This window comes from Nanorana parkeri, unplaced genomic scaffold (genome assembly GCF_000935625.1).
Source record: "Nanorana parkeri isolate BGI_ZX_2015 unplaced genomic scaffold, ASM93562v1 scaffold719, whole genome shotgun sequence".
Lineage (NCBI taxonomy): Eukaryota > Metazoa > Chordata > Amphibia > Anura > Dicroglossidae > Nanorana > Nanorana parkeri.
This window is the reverse complement of record NW_017306987.1, coordinates 352,514-368,644: the sequence shown is the minus strand read 5'-3', so window position 1 is coordinate 368,644 and position 16,131 is coordinate 352,514. Positions and strand designations below refer to the sequence as shown.

The following is a 16,131-nucleotide window of genomic DNA, read 5'->3' as shown; positions in this document are numbered from 1 at the left end:
GCGGCCCAGGAGAGAGGTGCGGGGAAGGACAAACATGGAGGTGCGGGGTCCTTACAGGGCGTCTGGCTTAATTGCCGTTCCAGGTGCCATCGTGTTAAAGAAAATTGCCATGCTTGCCGGTACACAGCATGGGACACTGGAGGGCGGTACTGAGAAAATCTTGTGGTGGGCTGTTTTTGGCCTGCGGGCCTTGTATTTGACATTTATTTTGTAATCTCTCACAAGAAGGGCCCTCCTGTATTCCATTTGTATTGTACTGTACTGTCTCCCTCCATTTTGAAAAAGTGCTGCGTAAACTGTTGGTGCTAGAAAAAATATTTAATTCCTCCCTCCAGTTTTTTCACTGATGTTTTTTAAAGTCTGACGTGTCTTTTCCCAGCTTACCTTCACTGACCGTAAACAATACAGTATTAAAAAAGTGAAACTTAATTGAGAAGGCAAATAAAATGTTTTGCCCATTAATAAAATGCATATTTTGGTAAAAACAAGGAGATAATGAAAAGCAGTAAAACTTTGGAGAAAACAAATAGGAACATTTTGATTTCAATCCTTTATAGATTGTCTATTGTGTCCCATAATGCATTTGTTCAGTTAATGTTAGGTGTGGGAATGTCCTGTGATGGTTAAAGAGAAGCTGTGGAACATTAGAGAGAAGGGGAGTGGACATGTGTCACCTTTTGTGTTCAGAATTATAAGAGAACTATGAGGTGAGTGCTTTTCACTCACCTCATAGTTCTAGCCAACCTGTGACAATGAGACTGTCTGCCGTGACAGGGGAGGGGCTGGAATCCACGCAGCTGGGCGGATCCAGACATAATTGTCGGGATCTGCTGCGGCGGCAACCAGCAGTTTATCCTTTAAAGGAGAACTATGGGGTTAGGGCTTTTCCCCATATTTTTCCTTAGGGTAACGGGTAAACTAGCGTCCTCCCACCACCCTAAGCTCAGTATACCGCGTGCTACATCTTAGGGTGGCGGGAGGACGCTAGTTTGTGTCCTTCCGTTACCCTAAGGAAAACTATGGGGAAAAGCCCTAACCCCATAGTTCTCCTTTAAAGGATAAACTGCTGGTGGGTAAGCTTTCTGCTCTATGTATTAAAGGAGAACTATGGGGTCAGTGTTTTTCCCCCATAGTTCTCCTTAGGGTAACGGGAGGACACAAACTAGCGTCCTCCCGTTACCCTAAGCTCAGTATACCGCGAGCTACAGCTCGCGGTATACTGAGACGCCGCAGCCAGAGCGGATCCCGACGTAGATGACGGGATCCGCCCAGCTGCGTGAGTGATAGCTGGCTCTGCCTATCTAGAGGCAGAGCCAGCTGTACCCGCCCCCTCCCCCGTCCGTTCCGCCAGTCAGAGCTGGCAGATCGGAGCGGGGAGAGGGGAATCCAGCCCTCCCCCTGTCACGGCAGAGAGCTGTGACAGGATCGAGAGGTGAGCGAAACTGGTATGTGTTCGCTCACCTCCCGATCTACTGAGCCAACCTGTGACAGTCTCATTGTCACAGGTCGGCTAGAACTATGAGGTGAGTGGAAATCACTCATCTCATAGTTCTCCTCTAACAACTGTTCAATGTCCAGCTAAAACTCAAAACCTCATTCAAATCTCTGCTAGATTGATGGCAAAATAGGAACTGCCTTGCCTGTCCCAACAGCTTGCAGAATCATATCCAAATACGCAGAGACTCTGTTACAAAGACCAAAGAAAAATAGGTACAAGCTGGAGTAAACTGGAACTGCAGATCTTGCTGGGATTTGTAATTTGCCAAAGCTGAAACACTTACACTTAGTCTGCCGCAGAAGAACATTTTATGTTTACAATAGCAGAACATAATTTGTGCAGTCATTGTAAATCTGATGGCATAAGGTTCTGCTTTATGTATCCTGCTGGAATTTTCTGGGATTTCTGTGTATCCCAAACAATATAGAGTCAGGTGGAACATCCATCAGTAAGGGAAAAGCCATTAACAGCTGCCGCACCAGACTAAACGTCTGGTGGACCTCATGTTTGCTAATGTTGATTTAGATGAGAATCTATCTTAAAATGAATAAACTGTTATGGTTAATTTATTGAGGGTGGATTTCCGCTTCTTTTAAAATTCAAAACATTTTATTGTAGGGCGAACCGTTAAAAGGAACAGTCTAAGCATACCACTATCTGTGGATGATATTATAATGTGTTCTACATCAACAGATGATCCCCTTTTTCCCCTTTTAAAAAAAACCTAAAGTTGTATTGAAAGGAGACATATACAGAAGTGTTGAAGTGGCAATGAAGTACAAGAATAGTTACAGCAATATCTCCGGTGGGTCGAGATGTATGAATCAAACATCCTGAGGCGTAATACAACAGATAACAGAAAACTGACCCAAATGCTCTAAGGTCAGGGGCTATAAAATCTCGCCAGTGTGATGGGCTTTAAAAATCCTTAAAAAAGTAATGTAACCATTACAAAAATACACAGGGTTCCAGACAAAAGGAAGACAAAGAAAAGAAGCACGACATAGAATACGGATAGAAAGAAAGCAGAAAAAGAGAAGTAATAGGAAAGGAAATACAAATAGAGAAGAGAAGGAGGAAGGCAGAGAAACAGAGTAGGAGTCTCGGGAAGGGGGATTCCAGAAAAATAAAAAGTCACTAAATGGTTGGCAAACTGTTATCAAATTGATGAGGGTGAGGGTAATGTATCCAGGGCTGCTAAATAAGAGGAACATTTGCACTGAAACAATTCAAAATTGCAATCAGCTTTTCATTGACCATGATGGCCATTAGTCTATGCTTAACTGCCTTGAGGATGGGTGTTTTGATGGTCCTCTTTTTTAGCAGCAAAATTAAGCAATTTGTGACTGTTTCAGTGTTCTTTCAAGTTCCTGCTCATATCTTTTACTGTTATTGTGCAGCATGCTGACCACTTTGCACTGTGCTGACCAATCAGATCAATAGATCATGCATAGATCTAGACCAGCTTGTTGTCATTGAGAGCATTGCATCATTTACAGGATGAGACCAACTTCTCGCCAATCAGGTCCACTACAGCATTCATAGGGCTGGACCAAACTGTGTCCAATCAGAATATTTACAGTTGTAAATGAATTTATAGTCAAACCTTCAGAGGACAAGACCAATGCACAGTCCATGAAGTAACAAGAGCAGGACTAGTCCAAGGGTACCAAGAGATTAGACATTGTTCTGAAAGATAAATCCATAATACCTATCTTTTCTCACTAAACAATTTCAAAAACTACACGCACACCAATGCCCAGGTTGATAATAAAAAATGTCACAGGAGCATGCATCGAAAATATGTTCTTATATGACCGGTTCTCTCTATGTTCTACCATAAGATAATCAAGAGCCTAAAGTAAATAATTATCTGTCAGTTTTGTTTATGCCCTTCTTTATGATACAGCTAAAGAATACTTTTCACATAAAATCAAATCATTGGTGTAAAGTACAGAGTTTTCTAAGTAGGTTCTGTCAATCAAGATATATTGTGATCCTTTGGAGGCCTAAGGCTGGCCATACACTGTTAGAATGTCAGCTGATTGACAGAAATCAGCCAAATTCTTGTAGTGAGTGGCTCTGGCGGCTTGACAAAGGTTTATGGGTCGAAAATATTCCACTAAACGGTGACTGCAGCCAACCAGTTGCAATTACTGCTCATGTATTCTGACAATGGCGGGCGACCACTGTCAGAATGCGGTAGCTGCTGCACGAGATTCGTCCATTCACACTGTTTAGCGTGGATGGAGGAATCAGCCTGGGAACTGAACTAAAAAAAAATCTATCAGTGTATGATCAGCTTAAGTAAATAATTATAGTATAATTGTCTCAAACCTGCATTGTCAGTGGACCCAGAATGTCAATTGAAATCACTTATGTCAGCTACACAGATCAATATTTGGATAGCCTTACACCATCCCATATGTGTTTGGAAGCCTATTGATTTTGTTGTGGGAAAGATTACGGTTCTGCTCTTTTTAATTACTTTTTTAATGGTGTTATTGGGAGTGTTAACCTCTGCTGTCTACATCAGGTTTACCATATGAATGGAAAAACAAAACTATTTTATTTAAAAGTGTTCCTACCATTTGCGAATCTAAAGCTGGCCATGCACTGCTCTATTTTTTTTCTTTCAACCTGCGGGCTGAATGAAAAAACAGAGCAGATTCTACCATCAACACTAAAGGTGCACTGATCAAGGAATCCCTGCTGTTTCTTTTGTATTCTGACAGCGGAAACGATCCCGAGAAATATTGTCTGGATCCACCCAGCTGCCTGATTGACAGCTGGCTTTGTCTCTCTAGAGCCAGACCCAGCTGTGCCAGCTCCCTGCGCTGTCTGTACAAAGATTTTCTGACCGGCTCCTTAGATCAGTTAATGGAGAGATGTTGGCCAAAAGGTTGCCGACAGCGGCACCTACTCAAGAACCAGCTAAAATTCACAGAGCATGGCAACTTAACCCTTTTGCTGCCAAGCCCTCCGGAACATTTTTCAAATCAGCTGGCCAAGCCATTTTTGCAATTTTTTCCTATTGATTTGATTTTCAACTGCTGGGTTGCTAGCGTTTGTAAAAGACCCCCCAACTCATATATTTTCTGAAAGTGCAGGCCCGGTAGAATAAAAAGATGGTGATACTAAATTTGTAGGCCGTGCGATAATTGCGCAAATGTTTCTCAAATTAATATTAAACCGATAAAAATACACAATTCAATTGATAAAACACACCAAAATCAGTATCCGTGTACAAAAAAATAATAATTTTCTAGCTAAATATAAAAGATAAAACTGTATTGAGTTAATACATAACAAATATTAACACATTTGTAATTGCGCCTTTTTGCGAAAAGGTAAAAAAATGAAGGTATGCAGAACTGTAAATAATTCTGCTATAAGCTTATGGTCGCTAAATCGACCATGAGCTTATAGCAGAACTGTAAATGCCACCGACGTAAGGCATACTGAGCTTGCCAGCCGGGAACACTTTTGTTCCGCCTTATGCCTTACGTCGGTGGCAGCGAAAGGGTTAAAGGTCATTTAGGTGTATGTAATGTAAAATGGTTTTCTCTTTTGTGGGCAAAAACATATTTAGGGTCTGAAATAAGTAATTAAAGGAGAAGTATTGGGAGAAAATTATATACCCTTCTCTATTCTTATAGCCGGTGTTGGACACTGCAGATGTCGCACGCCAACTCTATATACGGAGAGCTGAGTGATCGTGTCACAGCTGATCAATCTGCCCACGGTCTTCTCCCTGCAGAGATTCCCCCCTCCCCTCTCTGTTCTTCCAGCACTGACTCGGGAAACAGACAGTGGAGGGGGCTGGCACATCTGGGTCTGGCTCTAGAGAGGCAGAGTCAGCTGTCAATCAGGCAGCGGGGTGGATCCGGACAATATTGTCAGGATCCTTCCCGGCTGCAGCCCAGCTCTGTTCGGTCAGCGAATAGCAGGCAGTAGCCCACTATATGCTGAGTTTGGGTCACAGGAGTACACTACTAAATGTACTCCTGTGACCCAAAAGAGAAGTAAAAGCCCAAAAAAGGTTAAATCTTATTTGTCCTGTTTCTGCGTTGTTTAGTGTAACATTTCCTGTTATCTGAGTAGCAGCTCTAAAACATGTTTGTTAACAAGAATCCCCAACAAACCCAGAGAATATGTAAACTCCTTGCAAATAGAGATCTGGTGGGTATCAATCCCAGGAATTCGGTGCCCCAAGGCTGTAGCACTTACCACTATGCCACCAAGGGCATCCTGTAGACAAGGATGGCCCACTTGTCCTTCTTCCAGATTATAGAACAAGTGCTTAATTGTTCTGTGTTCCAGGAAACTGATTCATTCCACTACAAGGGCACAAACTCTGATAAACTTGTTTTTGAATCGCTCTGGATGCCAAACAAAGCCCGATAAGCCCCAGTTCAGTTGAGTGCAGTTTTATCACGCTGGCTCTATGGCATGATTTGTGGAGGATATTTATATCCTGCTGTGTTGGAACTAGTGATAGAAGACAATGTCACAGATCTCTCGCTGCTAATCACTGCTCAAGACATTATGGTATTTATGGGAACAGAGAATGAGAGTGCAAGCTTGTGTAATGCAGACATCAATGTAACTGGTTCAGTGTTCTCTATACAGCACTAGGACAGCGCTTTATAAATGTATAGTAATAATTTTGTGTGACTGCTGTGGGAGTGTAAGCAGGGTCAGAGATTGATGTGCATGGGTCAGTGTTCTCTGTATCGCACTGCACAAAATGTCAGAGCTATATAAAAATATAATAGTGTGTGACTATGTTGGTAACAGAGTGTAAGCTCCTCTGGAGTACAGACATACGGGAATGGCTTAGTGTTCTCTATACAGCAGGACTGGACAATTTCCCAGGAGCCGCCACCGAGCCTTAAAAACTACAGCTGGTGCCTAACTGTAAGGTTTTCTCTAGTTGTTGTCAATGGAGCTGGCTCCCAAAAAAATTCTTCTGGCTCCTGAATTTCATATTGTTTTTTTCCACCACTGCTATACAGTACTGTGGAATATGTCATAGCTACGTATACAAATGTGTAATTATAATAAGTATGTGTAACTCTGCTAGGGGCATTAGAGTGTAAGCTCCTCTGCCGCAGACAGTAATTGGAACGGTTCAATATTCTCTGTACAGCACTGGAGAATATGTCAGAGCTATATAAATGCGCAATAATACCGTGTATGTGGGGGGCTATTAGAGTGTAAGCTCCTCTGGTACAAATAATGATGTAAATGATTGTATTCTCTGTACAGCACTTGGGAATATGTCAGAGCTATATAAATGTAAATCAGTAATGGTGTGAGTGTGGTATGGCCATTAGAGTGGAATTGTATCAAAGGGCAGAGATTGATATAAATATCTTATGTACTTGTACAACACTGTGTTATATGTCAAGCCCCTACAAAGAATAGAAATAATGTGTGGTTGCCTGCATTGGGGACATTTTGAGTTACAGCTCCTCTTGGGTAATATAAATGGCTCCGTGTTCTCCCTAGGGCACATCTGAATATGGCAGGGTTTTCTAAATGAAACCTAATAATAATAATTTTCACTGCTGTTCATATAGTTGCCACCTTTTCTTAGAAACAATTGGGCATATAATCTCTTTCCTAATAATAATATTAAATAGCCGTTTCCAGGCTGTTAAATACAAGCGTTCAGCCGGCTCTACAGCCGGCCGATCGCTTGTATGACAACACACAGTGCGCCCCCTCTGCTGCCGGTTATCTCAGGCTCCACTGTCCCCCCGCCCTGCGGGCCCATGACCGGCACAGTGGCTGCTCAACTGTACATGGAGGAGATATCTGCTTTCTCTTACTTGCTGATCTCTCCTCCGATCTCTAAAGACAGAAGTGATGTGTATTACATCACTTCCGCCTTTAGCTGCCATTTCTCTGGCAGCTCTAGCCAGAGAAGAAGCTGGAGAAGCAGATTTCTGCTTCATCAGCTTCTTTGGGGGTCCCAAGGTGACATTAGGGGTCTTAGAGACCCCTGATATCTCCATAAAGAGCACCTATCATTGTATATTTGTTATCCGATATGTGAAAGCAATAAAGTTAAGTGTAAGAAACAAAAAAGTTAAAATAAAATTAAACTTAAATATGCGTCGGGTGCGCCTACGTGCGAAAACCACGATTACGCCACACATGTTACATATCGATGCGAACATCAGAGTGAGAGCAATAATTCTAGGTCCATCAATCACTGTTTACACTAAAATCATGAGTAAAAAAAGCTTTTAAAGCATCGCCTATGGCCAATTTTAGGTGTGGTCGTTTTTTGCGATTTCGCGGGGGCGCATGCAATTTGAAAGCTTGACATGTTTGGTGTCTATTTACCCGACGTGACTCCATCTTTTATATTTTACAAAATATTTGGGTACTAATAAATGTTTTATAACACAATGTAGGGAAAACAGGGTTTTTTTCAACATTTTCTGATCTTTTGTCATTATATAGTAAAAAAATAAAAACCCCAGAAGTGATTAAATACCACCAAAAGAAAGCTCTATCTGTCCCTAAAAATTATATAAAATTAATTTCAGTACAGCGTTGCATGACGGAATAAATACCAGTCAAAGTACCGCAGCGCTGAATACTGAAAAATGGCCTGGCCAGGAAAGGGGTTTAAGCCCGTCAGCAAGTGGTTAAAGGAGAACTATGGGGTCAGTGTTTTTCCCCATAGTTCTCCTAAAGGTCACAGGAGGACATAAACTTGCGTCCTCCCGTGACCCAAAGCTCAGTATATCGCGAGCTAGAGCTTGCGGTATCAGTGGCGTAACCAGAGCTACAGTCGCCCGGGGCAGAACTACATTTTTCGCCCCCCCTCCCATTTCTTAGTTATGAACATTCATCCAAGTGCCCTTCTGGGGGTCTTCGGGCTTTAAGCAATGCAGGATGGCACCAGCTATAGAGGACTACAAATCCCAGGAGCTACATTATACAGCAAGCCAGAATACCATCAGCTATAGAGGACACAAATCCCAGAAATACATGATACAGAAATGCAGACGAATACCATCCCATTTATCCCCCTATAGGCATCAGATCCCCCTACAGGTATCAGACCCCCCTACAGGCAGCAGACCTTTCCTAGAGGCAACAGATCCCCCCTAGAGGCAGCAGATCCCCCCTAGAGGTAAAAGGTCCTCCCTACAGGCAAAAGATCCCCCTACATGCAGTAGATCCCACCTACATGCAGCACATACCTCTACAGGCATCAAATCTCCCCATACATGCATATATTTCAAACAGAAGGCCGAATTCTGCCTGCCAGCCATTTGATGTGGCTCTCGCCCCTTTCCCTTTTAAAAATGAAACCAGCACTGTAAACAGGTGCCGGGGTTCATAGGAATGCTGCCAAGGTTCCCAGCAAGGTTCCAGAAGCTTTCCTGTGTACAGTGCTGGCCGAATATGTCCTCCTCCTTCTGTGGATCCACACCACCCTTTCCCGCAGACTGACCGTGCGGGACCCCTGGTAAGACTGCACAGTCCTACTAAGACCCCACACAGCCCAGCATGGACACCGCACAGCCCACCATAGACCCCACACAGCCCACCATAGAACCTAGCGTCTGCACAGCCTACCATAGACCCCGCATAGCCCACCACAGACCCTCTGGGAGACCACACAGCCCACCATATTTTTTTTTCCATTCGGCACATGGTACACAGAGAGTGCGCTTTCACTTTCAGCCCCTCCTCCATACCAGTTAACCTTGATCGCCAGCAATCCGTTAATTATTTTGCATCGCCGCTTTAAGATGAGCCATGGTGGTGAGCTATGTGAACTCCAATGACTTAAGGGTGGAGGAAGGGACTAAAGCGCATAGTGGGTGGCCAGGCATCTGATACACCCAGAAGTGTACCAAATGCAAAAGATATTTCACCCAGCATCTGAAGGCAATGGATATCGAGAGCATGGAGAGATGAACGTTGTAACCCTTTTCTTTGCAGGTATTGGTTTTGGAATTAAAAAATAGCAACAAGGTCTCTAAAAGGAGTTGTATGCAGAGCTTATAAAAACTGTCAGAAAATAAATATGGACACTGTCTTTCCTGGCCTCCTTCTAAAAAACACTAGTTTCCTGGCTGTCTATATCATGTTTATTTTAGGTCAGTGACTCAGAAATTATTGAAGCCTTTGGACGAGCATGACATCCACTCTCTCATCCACAATCCACTCCGCTATCATATTCAAAAGAAGAGGTTAGCAATGGCTGCCGTCTAGTTTAAGTGTTTCCATTGCCGAATTCATGACTGGTCAGACATATTGTGGGGTACCTTATGAATTATATTGTGCTGTAACTATAGTTGAGATTCCCTCAATGCAAAGCCACCCTTCCCCTGCTCCAGCACTCCATCTTGCCAGCAACCCGTAAACAGCTTGTGAAGTCCATCCAATTAACCAGACTGGATAAGATAAAGGGAATTACTCTTCATCTTAATACATGCTTTAATTAGTTTTATCGTGAACACTTCAGCTGCGCACAATGTGTTGCTGGGCAGCCTCATCCAGATAAATGCGGGCTAAATGATGTGGGGGGTGGGGGTGCGCAGGATGTGCAACATCATCCCAGAAGAGACCAGTTCTAATAATCCTCCCATTAAATCTGTTTTTCTTTAGTAAAATAAATACCAGGATTTTATATACACGCTAAAGTTGTTTTTTTTGCAAATTGTGTTTTTTTTTTTTAACCCTCATTACTATCTTGGGACGAGAGTGAGGCTGATAACATGCTGCCCCAAACATATGCACACACAGGTGTTCACTCACCTTCTCTTTTATGGGAGAAGGGTGAAGCTGAGGACTCAAGCACAGATATTTCACTACTAGAGTGCCCAAGAGAAATAAAAAGCAAGCACCTGTAATGTTAGGTTTGGGTAGAGTGGACCTTTTACTATTGTGTAGCTGTCAGAAGTGCAGAGGGTCCAACTGGTCCATGAAATCAGGGGCCCAACCTTACAGTGCCTATGAAAAGTATTTACCTACTTTTTTATGTTTTATTGTCTCCAGGACCTATCTTTCACTATGCAGCTTAAAGTATATAGATATTCTGAACAAACGGAATAAGAACTTTAAAACAAGCAGTCATCCACCTTTGTATCTATAAGCATTGTGGGGGAAATCATTTTCAAAGTTTACAATGCAAGCCCTCTGATGTAAACAACCAGCAGGTATTTTGAAGCCAGCCTTTCTCAATGTTTCTACCTTCAAGGAACCCTTGTAAACATCTCGGTGGAACCCCTGAAATCATTTTCTCTTCTACAGCTCATGGTACATTAGTGTGATTTAAGGAGTTGTAGATATAGCACAAAATATGTTAAAAAAAACACTAACAAAATATAAAACAGAATTTCTAACAAAATATCAGGATGACAGAGTCCCAAAAAACACTGAATTTGCATTGGTGCTCAGTGACAAAACTCGCTCTGTGTTGGTGCTTTGGGGAAAACGTTGCGTTGGTCCTCAGGGAAGAACTCTTAACTTTGCATTTGTGCTCAGGAAATTTTTTTTTTTACTTTGCAATGGTGCTCACTGCAAAGGTGGTGGAACCCCAGTTGTGAAACCCTGTTCTAAGCTGTTAGAAACTGACTGAAAGAGTCTTTGTTGTGATTCTTGAGATTCTTTGAGAATTAATAACTTCACATTAAAAGCAGCTAAACATTTGATTGTTGGCTTGTTATAATCTCTTTTACTGCTTGTTAAAAATATGTAAATAGTTTAATGTCTACCTCTTGCAGGGTTTACCACTGCACTTGGAAAGCATTCTTTCTGTGGTACAAGATCTTTGGTTCGGCCCTTGCTCTAATTCTGTCAGTAGGTTTCATTCCTTCCTCCAGCTGGGGGTGGATCAGCTCCTAATGTTTAGTAGCAATAAAGTCCACCTGAATCCTGCAATTTTTTCTTTTTTTTTATTCAGAATGATAAACCACATTTTCAGGGCAAGTTGGCATGATTAATGTCCTAAAATAAATGTAATTTACCTCTTGTTTAATGGTTAACGCAGCGGAATCTGAATTTCTCCTTTACCCTGCTAGACAGAGCTGGAGAGGTAGGAGGGACTAAAAAAGGCTTTTACTTCAAACCCTAAGCTCCTGCAAATAGAGCAATCGGCTGTCAACTAAAAGTGCTAGGGGTGAAGCAATAGTGCCAGCGTCTGCGTATCTACTGCAATACGATGACAATGCTGCAGTGATTTTACTGCAGAAGAAAAAGCATTGTCGCCCTATCAAAGGCAGTGTCTAAGCAATTGTTCTACTGCAGGGTCAACAGGGTCTGGTATGGTTAGCTTATATCACATATGTCATTTTCTAGTATGACCAATGTTCTACTTTAAGGAACATGCCTCAGCCTTAGCTATACTATTCCACCCTGTTGGCAAATCATTCCTTTGCTCAGAGGATGATGTGTGTCGCCGCCTGCCCTGTTGTAAGGCCTTCTCTTGATCCATAGGATCTGAACTTGTTTTTTTATTTATTCTTCAAAAATGTGTCATTAGGGAGATTTCTTTGCTGACCTTTTTACCAGGCGGCTTTCCTTATAGCAATTACTTAAGCTAGGAGAACTGTGGGTGGTGGTCTTGTTACTCTTTGCGCTTTGCCTGGCGTATAACGCATCAGAATAAGCTCTTGTTCCTGCTGGCTGTATAATATAGGAATCATTATTTTGCATCTGTGTGTCCAATGTTCCTGTTGCTACTATTTATGAAAGCTATAGAGCATGCAGCTTTATCCTGAAAGACTCCTTTCCTTGTTCTTCACAAGAATATGGTTGTTTTGCTCCCTAGGCCATGCTTTTGTCATAGGTTTGTGTCCTCATTGTACCTAAGTGAGTATGTTCTTTTTTGCACAGCTCTGGTCCATCTAAGAGAAAGTGCTCTCCTTTCTCCAGATGTCATGAGGGCCATCTGGGTTTACTTAACCCCTTCATGACTGAGCTTGTTTTTAGTTTCTGTTCGTAAATGACTGACACACTTTTGACATTTTTGCTGTGTGATTCTTCCACGTCAGTAATATACTTTCTTACAAAGTGCACCCACACATATTATATATTGTTTTTTAGAGGACAGATAGGGCTACATATTTATATCACATATGTGCGTCTAACGCCTCACTTAGGACAAATAAAATATAAAAAAAAGAGGAAAAAACCGTTTAAAAAAAACACTTTTTTCCCAGTTTTGATTTGTAGTATTTTTTTTACAAAACCAGCACAGCTAAAAAAATGCAATAAATACATTCATTTATTTGTCCCTTATTTTATTTTATTTTTTACACATTTTTTTATTTTTTTTACACTTTTCACAATTTTTTTTTTTTTTTACACTTTTCACTTTTTTTTTTAACTTAAAAATGTTATTTTATTTATTTAATTATATCAAGCAGATTTTGTGAATTAATCTCACTGTTACTGCATGATAAATTAATAAATTTTTGGTTATTATCAGGCTGCTTCAAACTTCAGAACAGCCGATAATAAGTTAGTGACACTGATCCTGCAGCAGTTCAGGATTCAGCTGTTACTAAATGTTTTCTGATTGTTGCAACAACGATCAGCAAACAAACATTCTTCTTCCAGGAATAGATACATTGTAGGAATAGACACATTTTGTATCTATTCATGAAAGAAAAAAAAAAAAGCCAGTATAGCTTGAGAGAGATATCTCTCGATCTATACGAGCTGTCAGAATGCCGGCAAAAGCCGGCATCTGTGTCCGCTTTGCTTTGACTCTCAGACACCCGATATTAAGGTATCGGGTGTCTGAAAAAGGTTAACCCTTTCATTAATGAATGCCTCTGTAGTAAGGGCAGCCATTAATGAATGTTAAAAGCTGATTCTCAGCGATTAACAGCCCTCTAAAGCAGCAAATAACTCGTCACGTACAGTGTACGTGACAAGTCATTTGGTCCCTTTGTGGCTGGACGTACAGTGTACGTCTCCCGTCACGAAGGGGTTAAACATCACCACCTCATTGCAGAAGTCAGACTCCTTGTTTTTAGTTTTGACTGGATCCCACAAGGGCACCTTAGCTTCTGGTAGTACCATCTATAAAAGGATTTACCAAACTGTTTCTCAGACGTATGCCCTGTTGCTGTTGCTGCCCACTCTATGAGGGCATTTGGTGCTTTCTGGGCTTTTCATCACCTGGCTTCGATTTCCCAGATTTGGTAGGCTGCAACCTCAGCTTCTGTTCACACCTTTTTTTTCCTCCAAAACATAGGCGCCTATTTATAAAACAATTTCACACACAATGCACACATTTTCCATTTAAATGAACTAGAAAAATATGTGAATCTTGGAAGAAAAATGTGTGAATCTTGGGTAAAAACATTTATGAATGTATCCAAATTTCACCATAGGCAGCAGCAAAGCTCATGTGCATTGAATATATTTTGCTGTGTTCCTCAGTGAATATTGGAGTAAATTATTTGATTTCTTTTTATTTATTTATTTTTTACATTTATTTTCTCCTGGTAATCATGCAAATAAAACATTTCCTGTTCTAGAGTGGCTATGCTCACTTACTCCACTGTATCTATGGAAGGAGCCATGGTTCTCGCCCCCGTTGAACTTTAAATATGTCTGCCATTGTTCATCTCCATTGCATCAGGGGAGCTTAGTAGGTTACTCAAGAAAGATAACATAACATTGTTTTTGCCTTCAGTTCAGCTTACAGGAAGTGACGAGGACACTGCATTTCTAGCAAGATTAACATGTATTTTTAGTACTTGCTGAAAAATTAAAACAAATGCAGTCACCACACCCAAGGATTGTTAATTTGTAATATACTAACTACATTTTTGTTTTTAGGTTTAGTTATTCTTTTATGAGTATATTTCTGTTGATCAGTAAAAAAAAAAAAAAGTTAATCCACAGTGATTCACTGTTTTATGAAAAAAAAACATGAAAACATCCAAGGGGATGAATATGTTTGATGGGCACTGTATCTGCTGCTACCCTGTTTTGCCTGCTGTGTATCACATGACACTGTCAATAGTTAAAGCAGCAGCTGCAATTTTTTTTATGCACTCTGCAGTCTTACCGGTTTTTACAATTGTTTTTTTGTTACATCAGAGGGGCCGCACTATGCCTATTTGTGTCATTTTTGCCACAAATTATTTACTCAGCTGAGTACTAAGAGGAGAGCCAATGAACATAGTGCGGGCCACCCGATGCTTAGGACGTTCGTAGCTGCCCTCACTCACCATAGATCAGTTTATACCAAAACATCACTTGAACAAGGTCAGGCAGAATGAAAACATTTATTGTGCATCACATCTCAGTCCCCTTCTGCTGATATTTACACAGAAATTCACATCACCATACTAAAGGCCCTGGAAATTTACTGCATTGGGAGGGTTTTCTATGTTTGAGGCTGCTCCTACAGTAAATAAAACAACTTGAGATTTTTCATTTTCTTGACATGGTACTGATGGACATTGACACTTGTGTGTCTTAGAAGAATAACTCATTGACACTTGGGGAAACCAGAACAGTTAAGGCTTTTTTGAGGTGCATTTGATCTGCACAGATTGACGCAGGCTCAATGCCAGGGAACATAGGAAACAATTGTTTTCTATGTACCTTGTTCAAACCACAGTGCTGCATCAAGATGGGTTGTTTTGTGTTGCATAATAATGCATACACGCTGCATGTTTATGCAGCACAAATGACCGCAATGCATGTTACTGTACCATATAAAGTTAAAATAAAAAGTAAACAGTGCCTTGCACTGTAACAACACAAAGTAATACTCCTCAGTGCCCCTACACAAGAAACTCCAGGCCCACATGCATTTTAGCATGCAGGCTGCTGTGAATGAGCCCTAACACACTGACACTTGGGAATCCCTGAACAATAAAACACTGACACTTGGATGTCCCAGAACAATGACACACTGACACTTGTGGTCCAAAAACAATGACACTTTGGCAGGGCCTGCCTTAGACGTCCTGCACAAGAAAGCTTTACAGTGCCCCTCAGTGACTAATCCCCTCAAATGGCCACATCTATTTCTTCAATACCCACACCATTTAAAGCCTCCTATTTTGTTAGGCCCCAAAGAAACAGATTAAAAAGTACCTATAAAAATAAAACTTTTATTCAAAGGTGTTAAACTTGTAAGCACAATATAAGTATTCTTATTAAATCAAACCGCAATCAAGTGGTAAACAATAAATGTTAAACTAAAATAGCGCTGAGGATTTTGGTAGGCCTTTTTATGGAAATGGTGACGGTCACCAGGGCCCTCTTCCTCCTGACCGGGCTGTGATTTGTAGTCTCCCTACAGCTTGGAGTCAGTAATAGAGTGCCAGGGCTCGGTTGCAGCTGAGACCCTGGTAGATCAGCCACTGACTTCAAGGTGTAGGGGGACTACAAATCTTAGCAATGCATTATACAGCAATGTAGTATACCACCAACTATAGAGGACTACAGATCCCAGTAATGCCAGGGGTGTGGAATTCGTATCGCCCGACGCCCGGGACATGTAGTTCCGGGCGCCGGGCAAGTGCTTTTTACGGACAAGTAGCAGGGCTGGTTTTTTTTTTCTTAAATGAGCGCCGAGAGCGGCGCTGCAAGCGGGGGAGCGCCGAGAGCGGGGGGCGGCGAGC

The 16,131-nt window shown here is 41.6% G+C and overlaps 1 protein-coding gene across 1 annotated transcript in view; it reads left to right on the top strand.

The window, feature by feature from the left end:
* The window catches only part of GPSM1 (G-protein signaling modulator 1), a 187,228-nt gene that overhangs the window by 76,430 nt on the left and 94,667 nt on the right, over positions 1-16,131 (top strand). Inside the window, 1 exon segment of the mRNA XM_018564072.1 lies at positions 6,602-6,630. Within this exon segment, the coding sequence (XP_018419574.1) occupies positions 6,602-6,630 (29 nt within the window).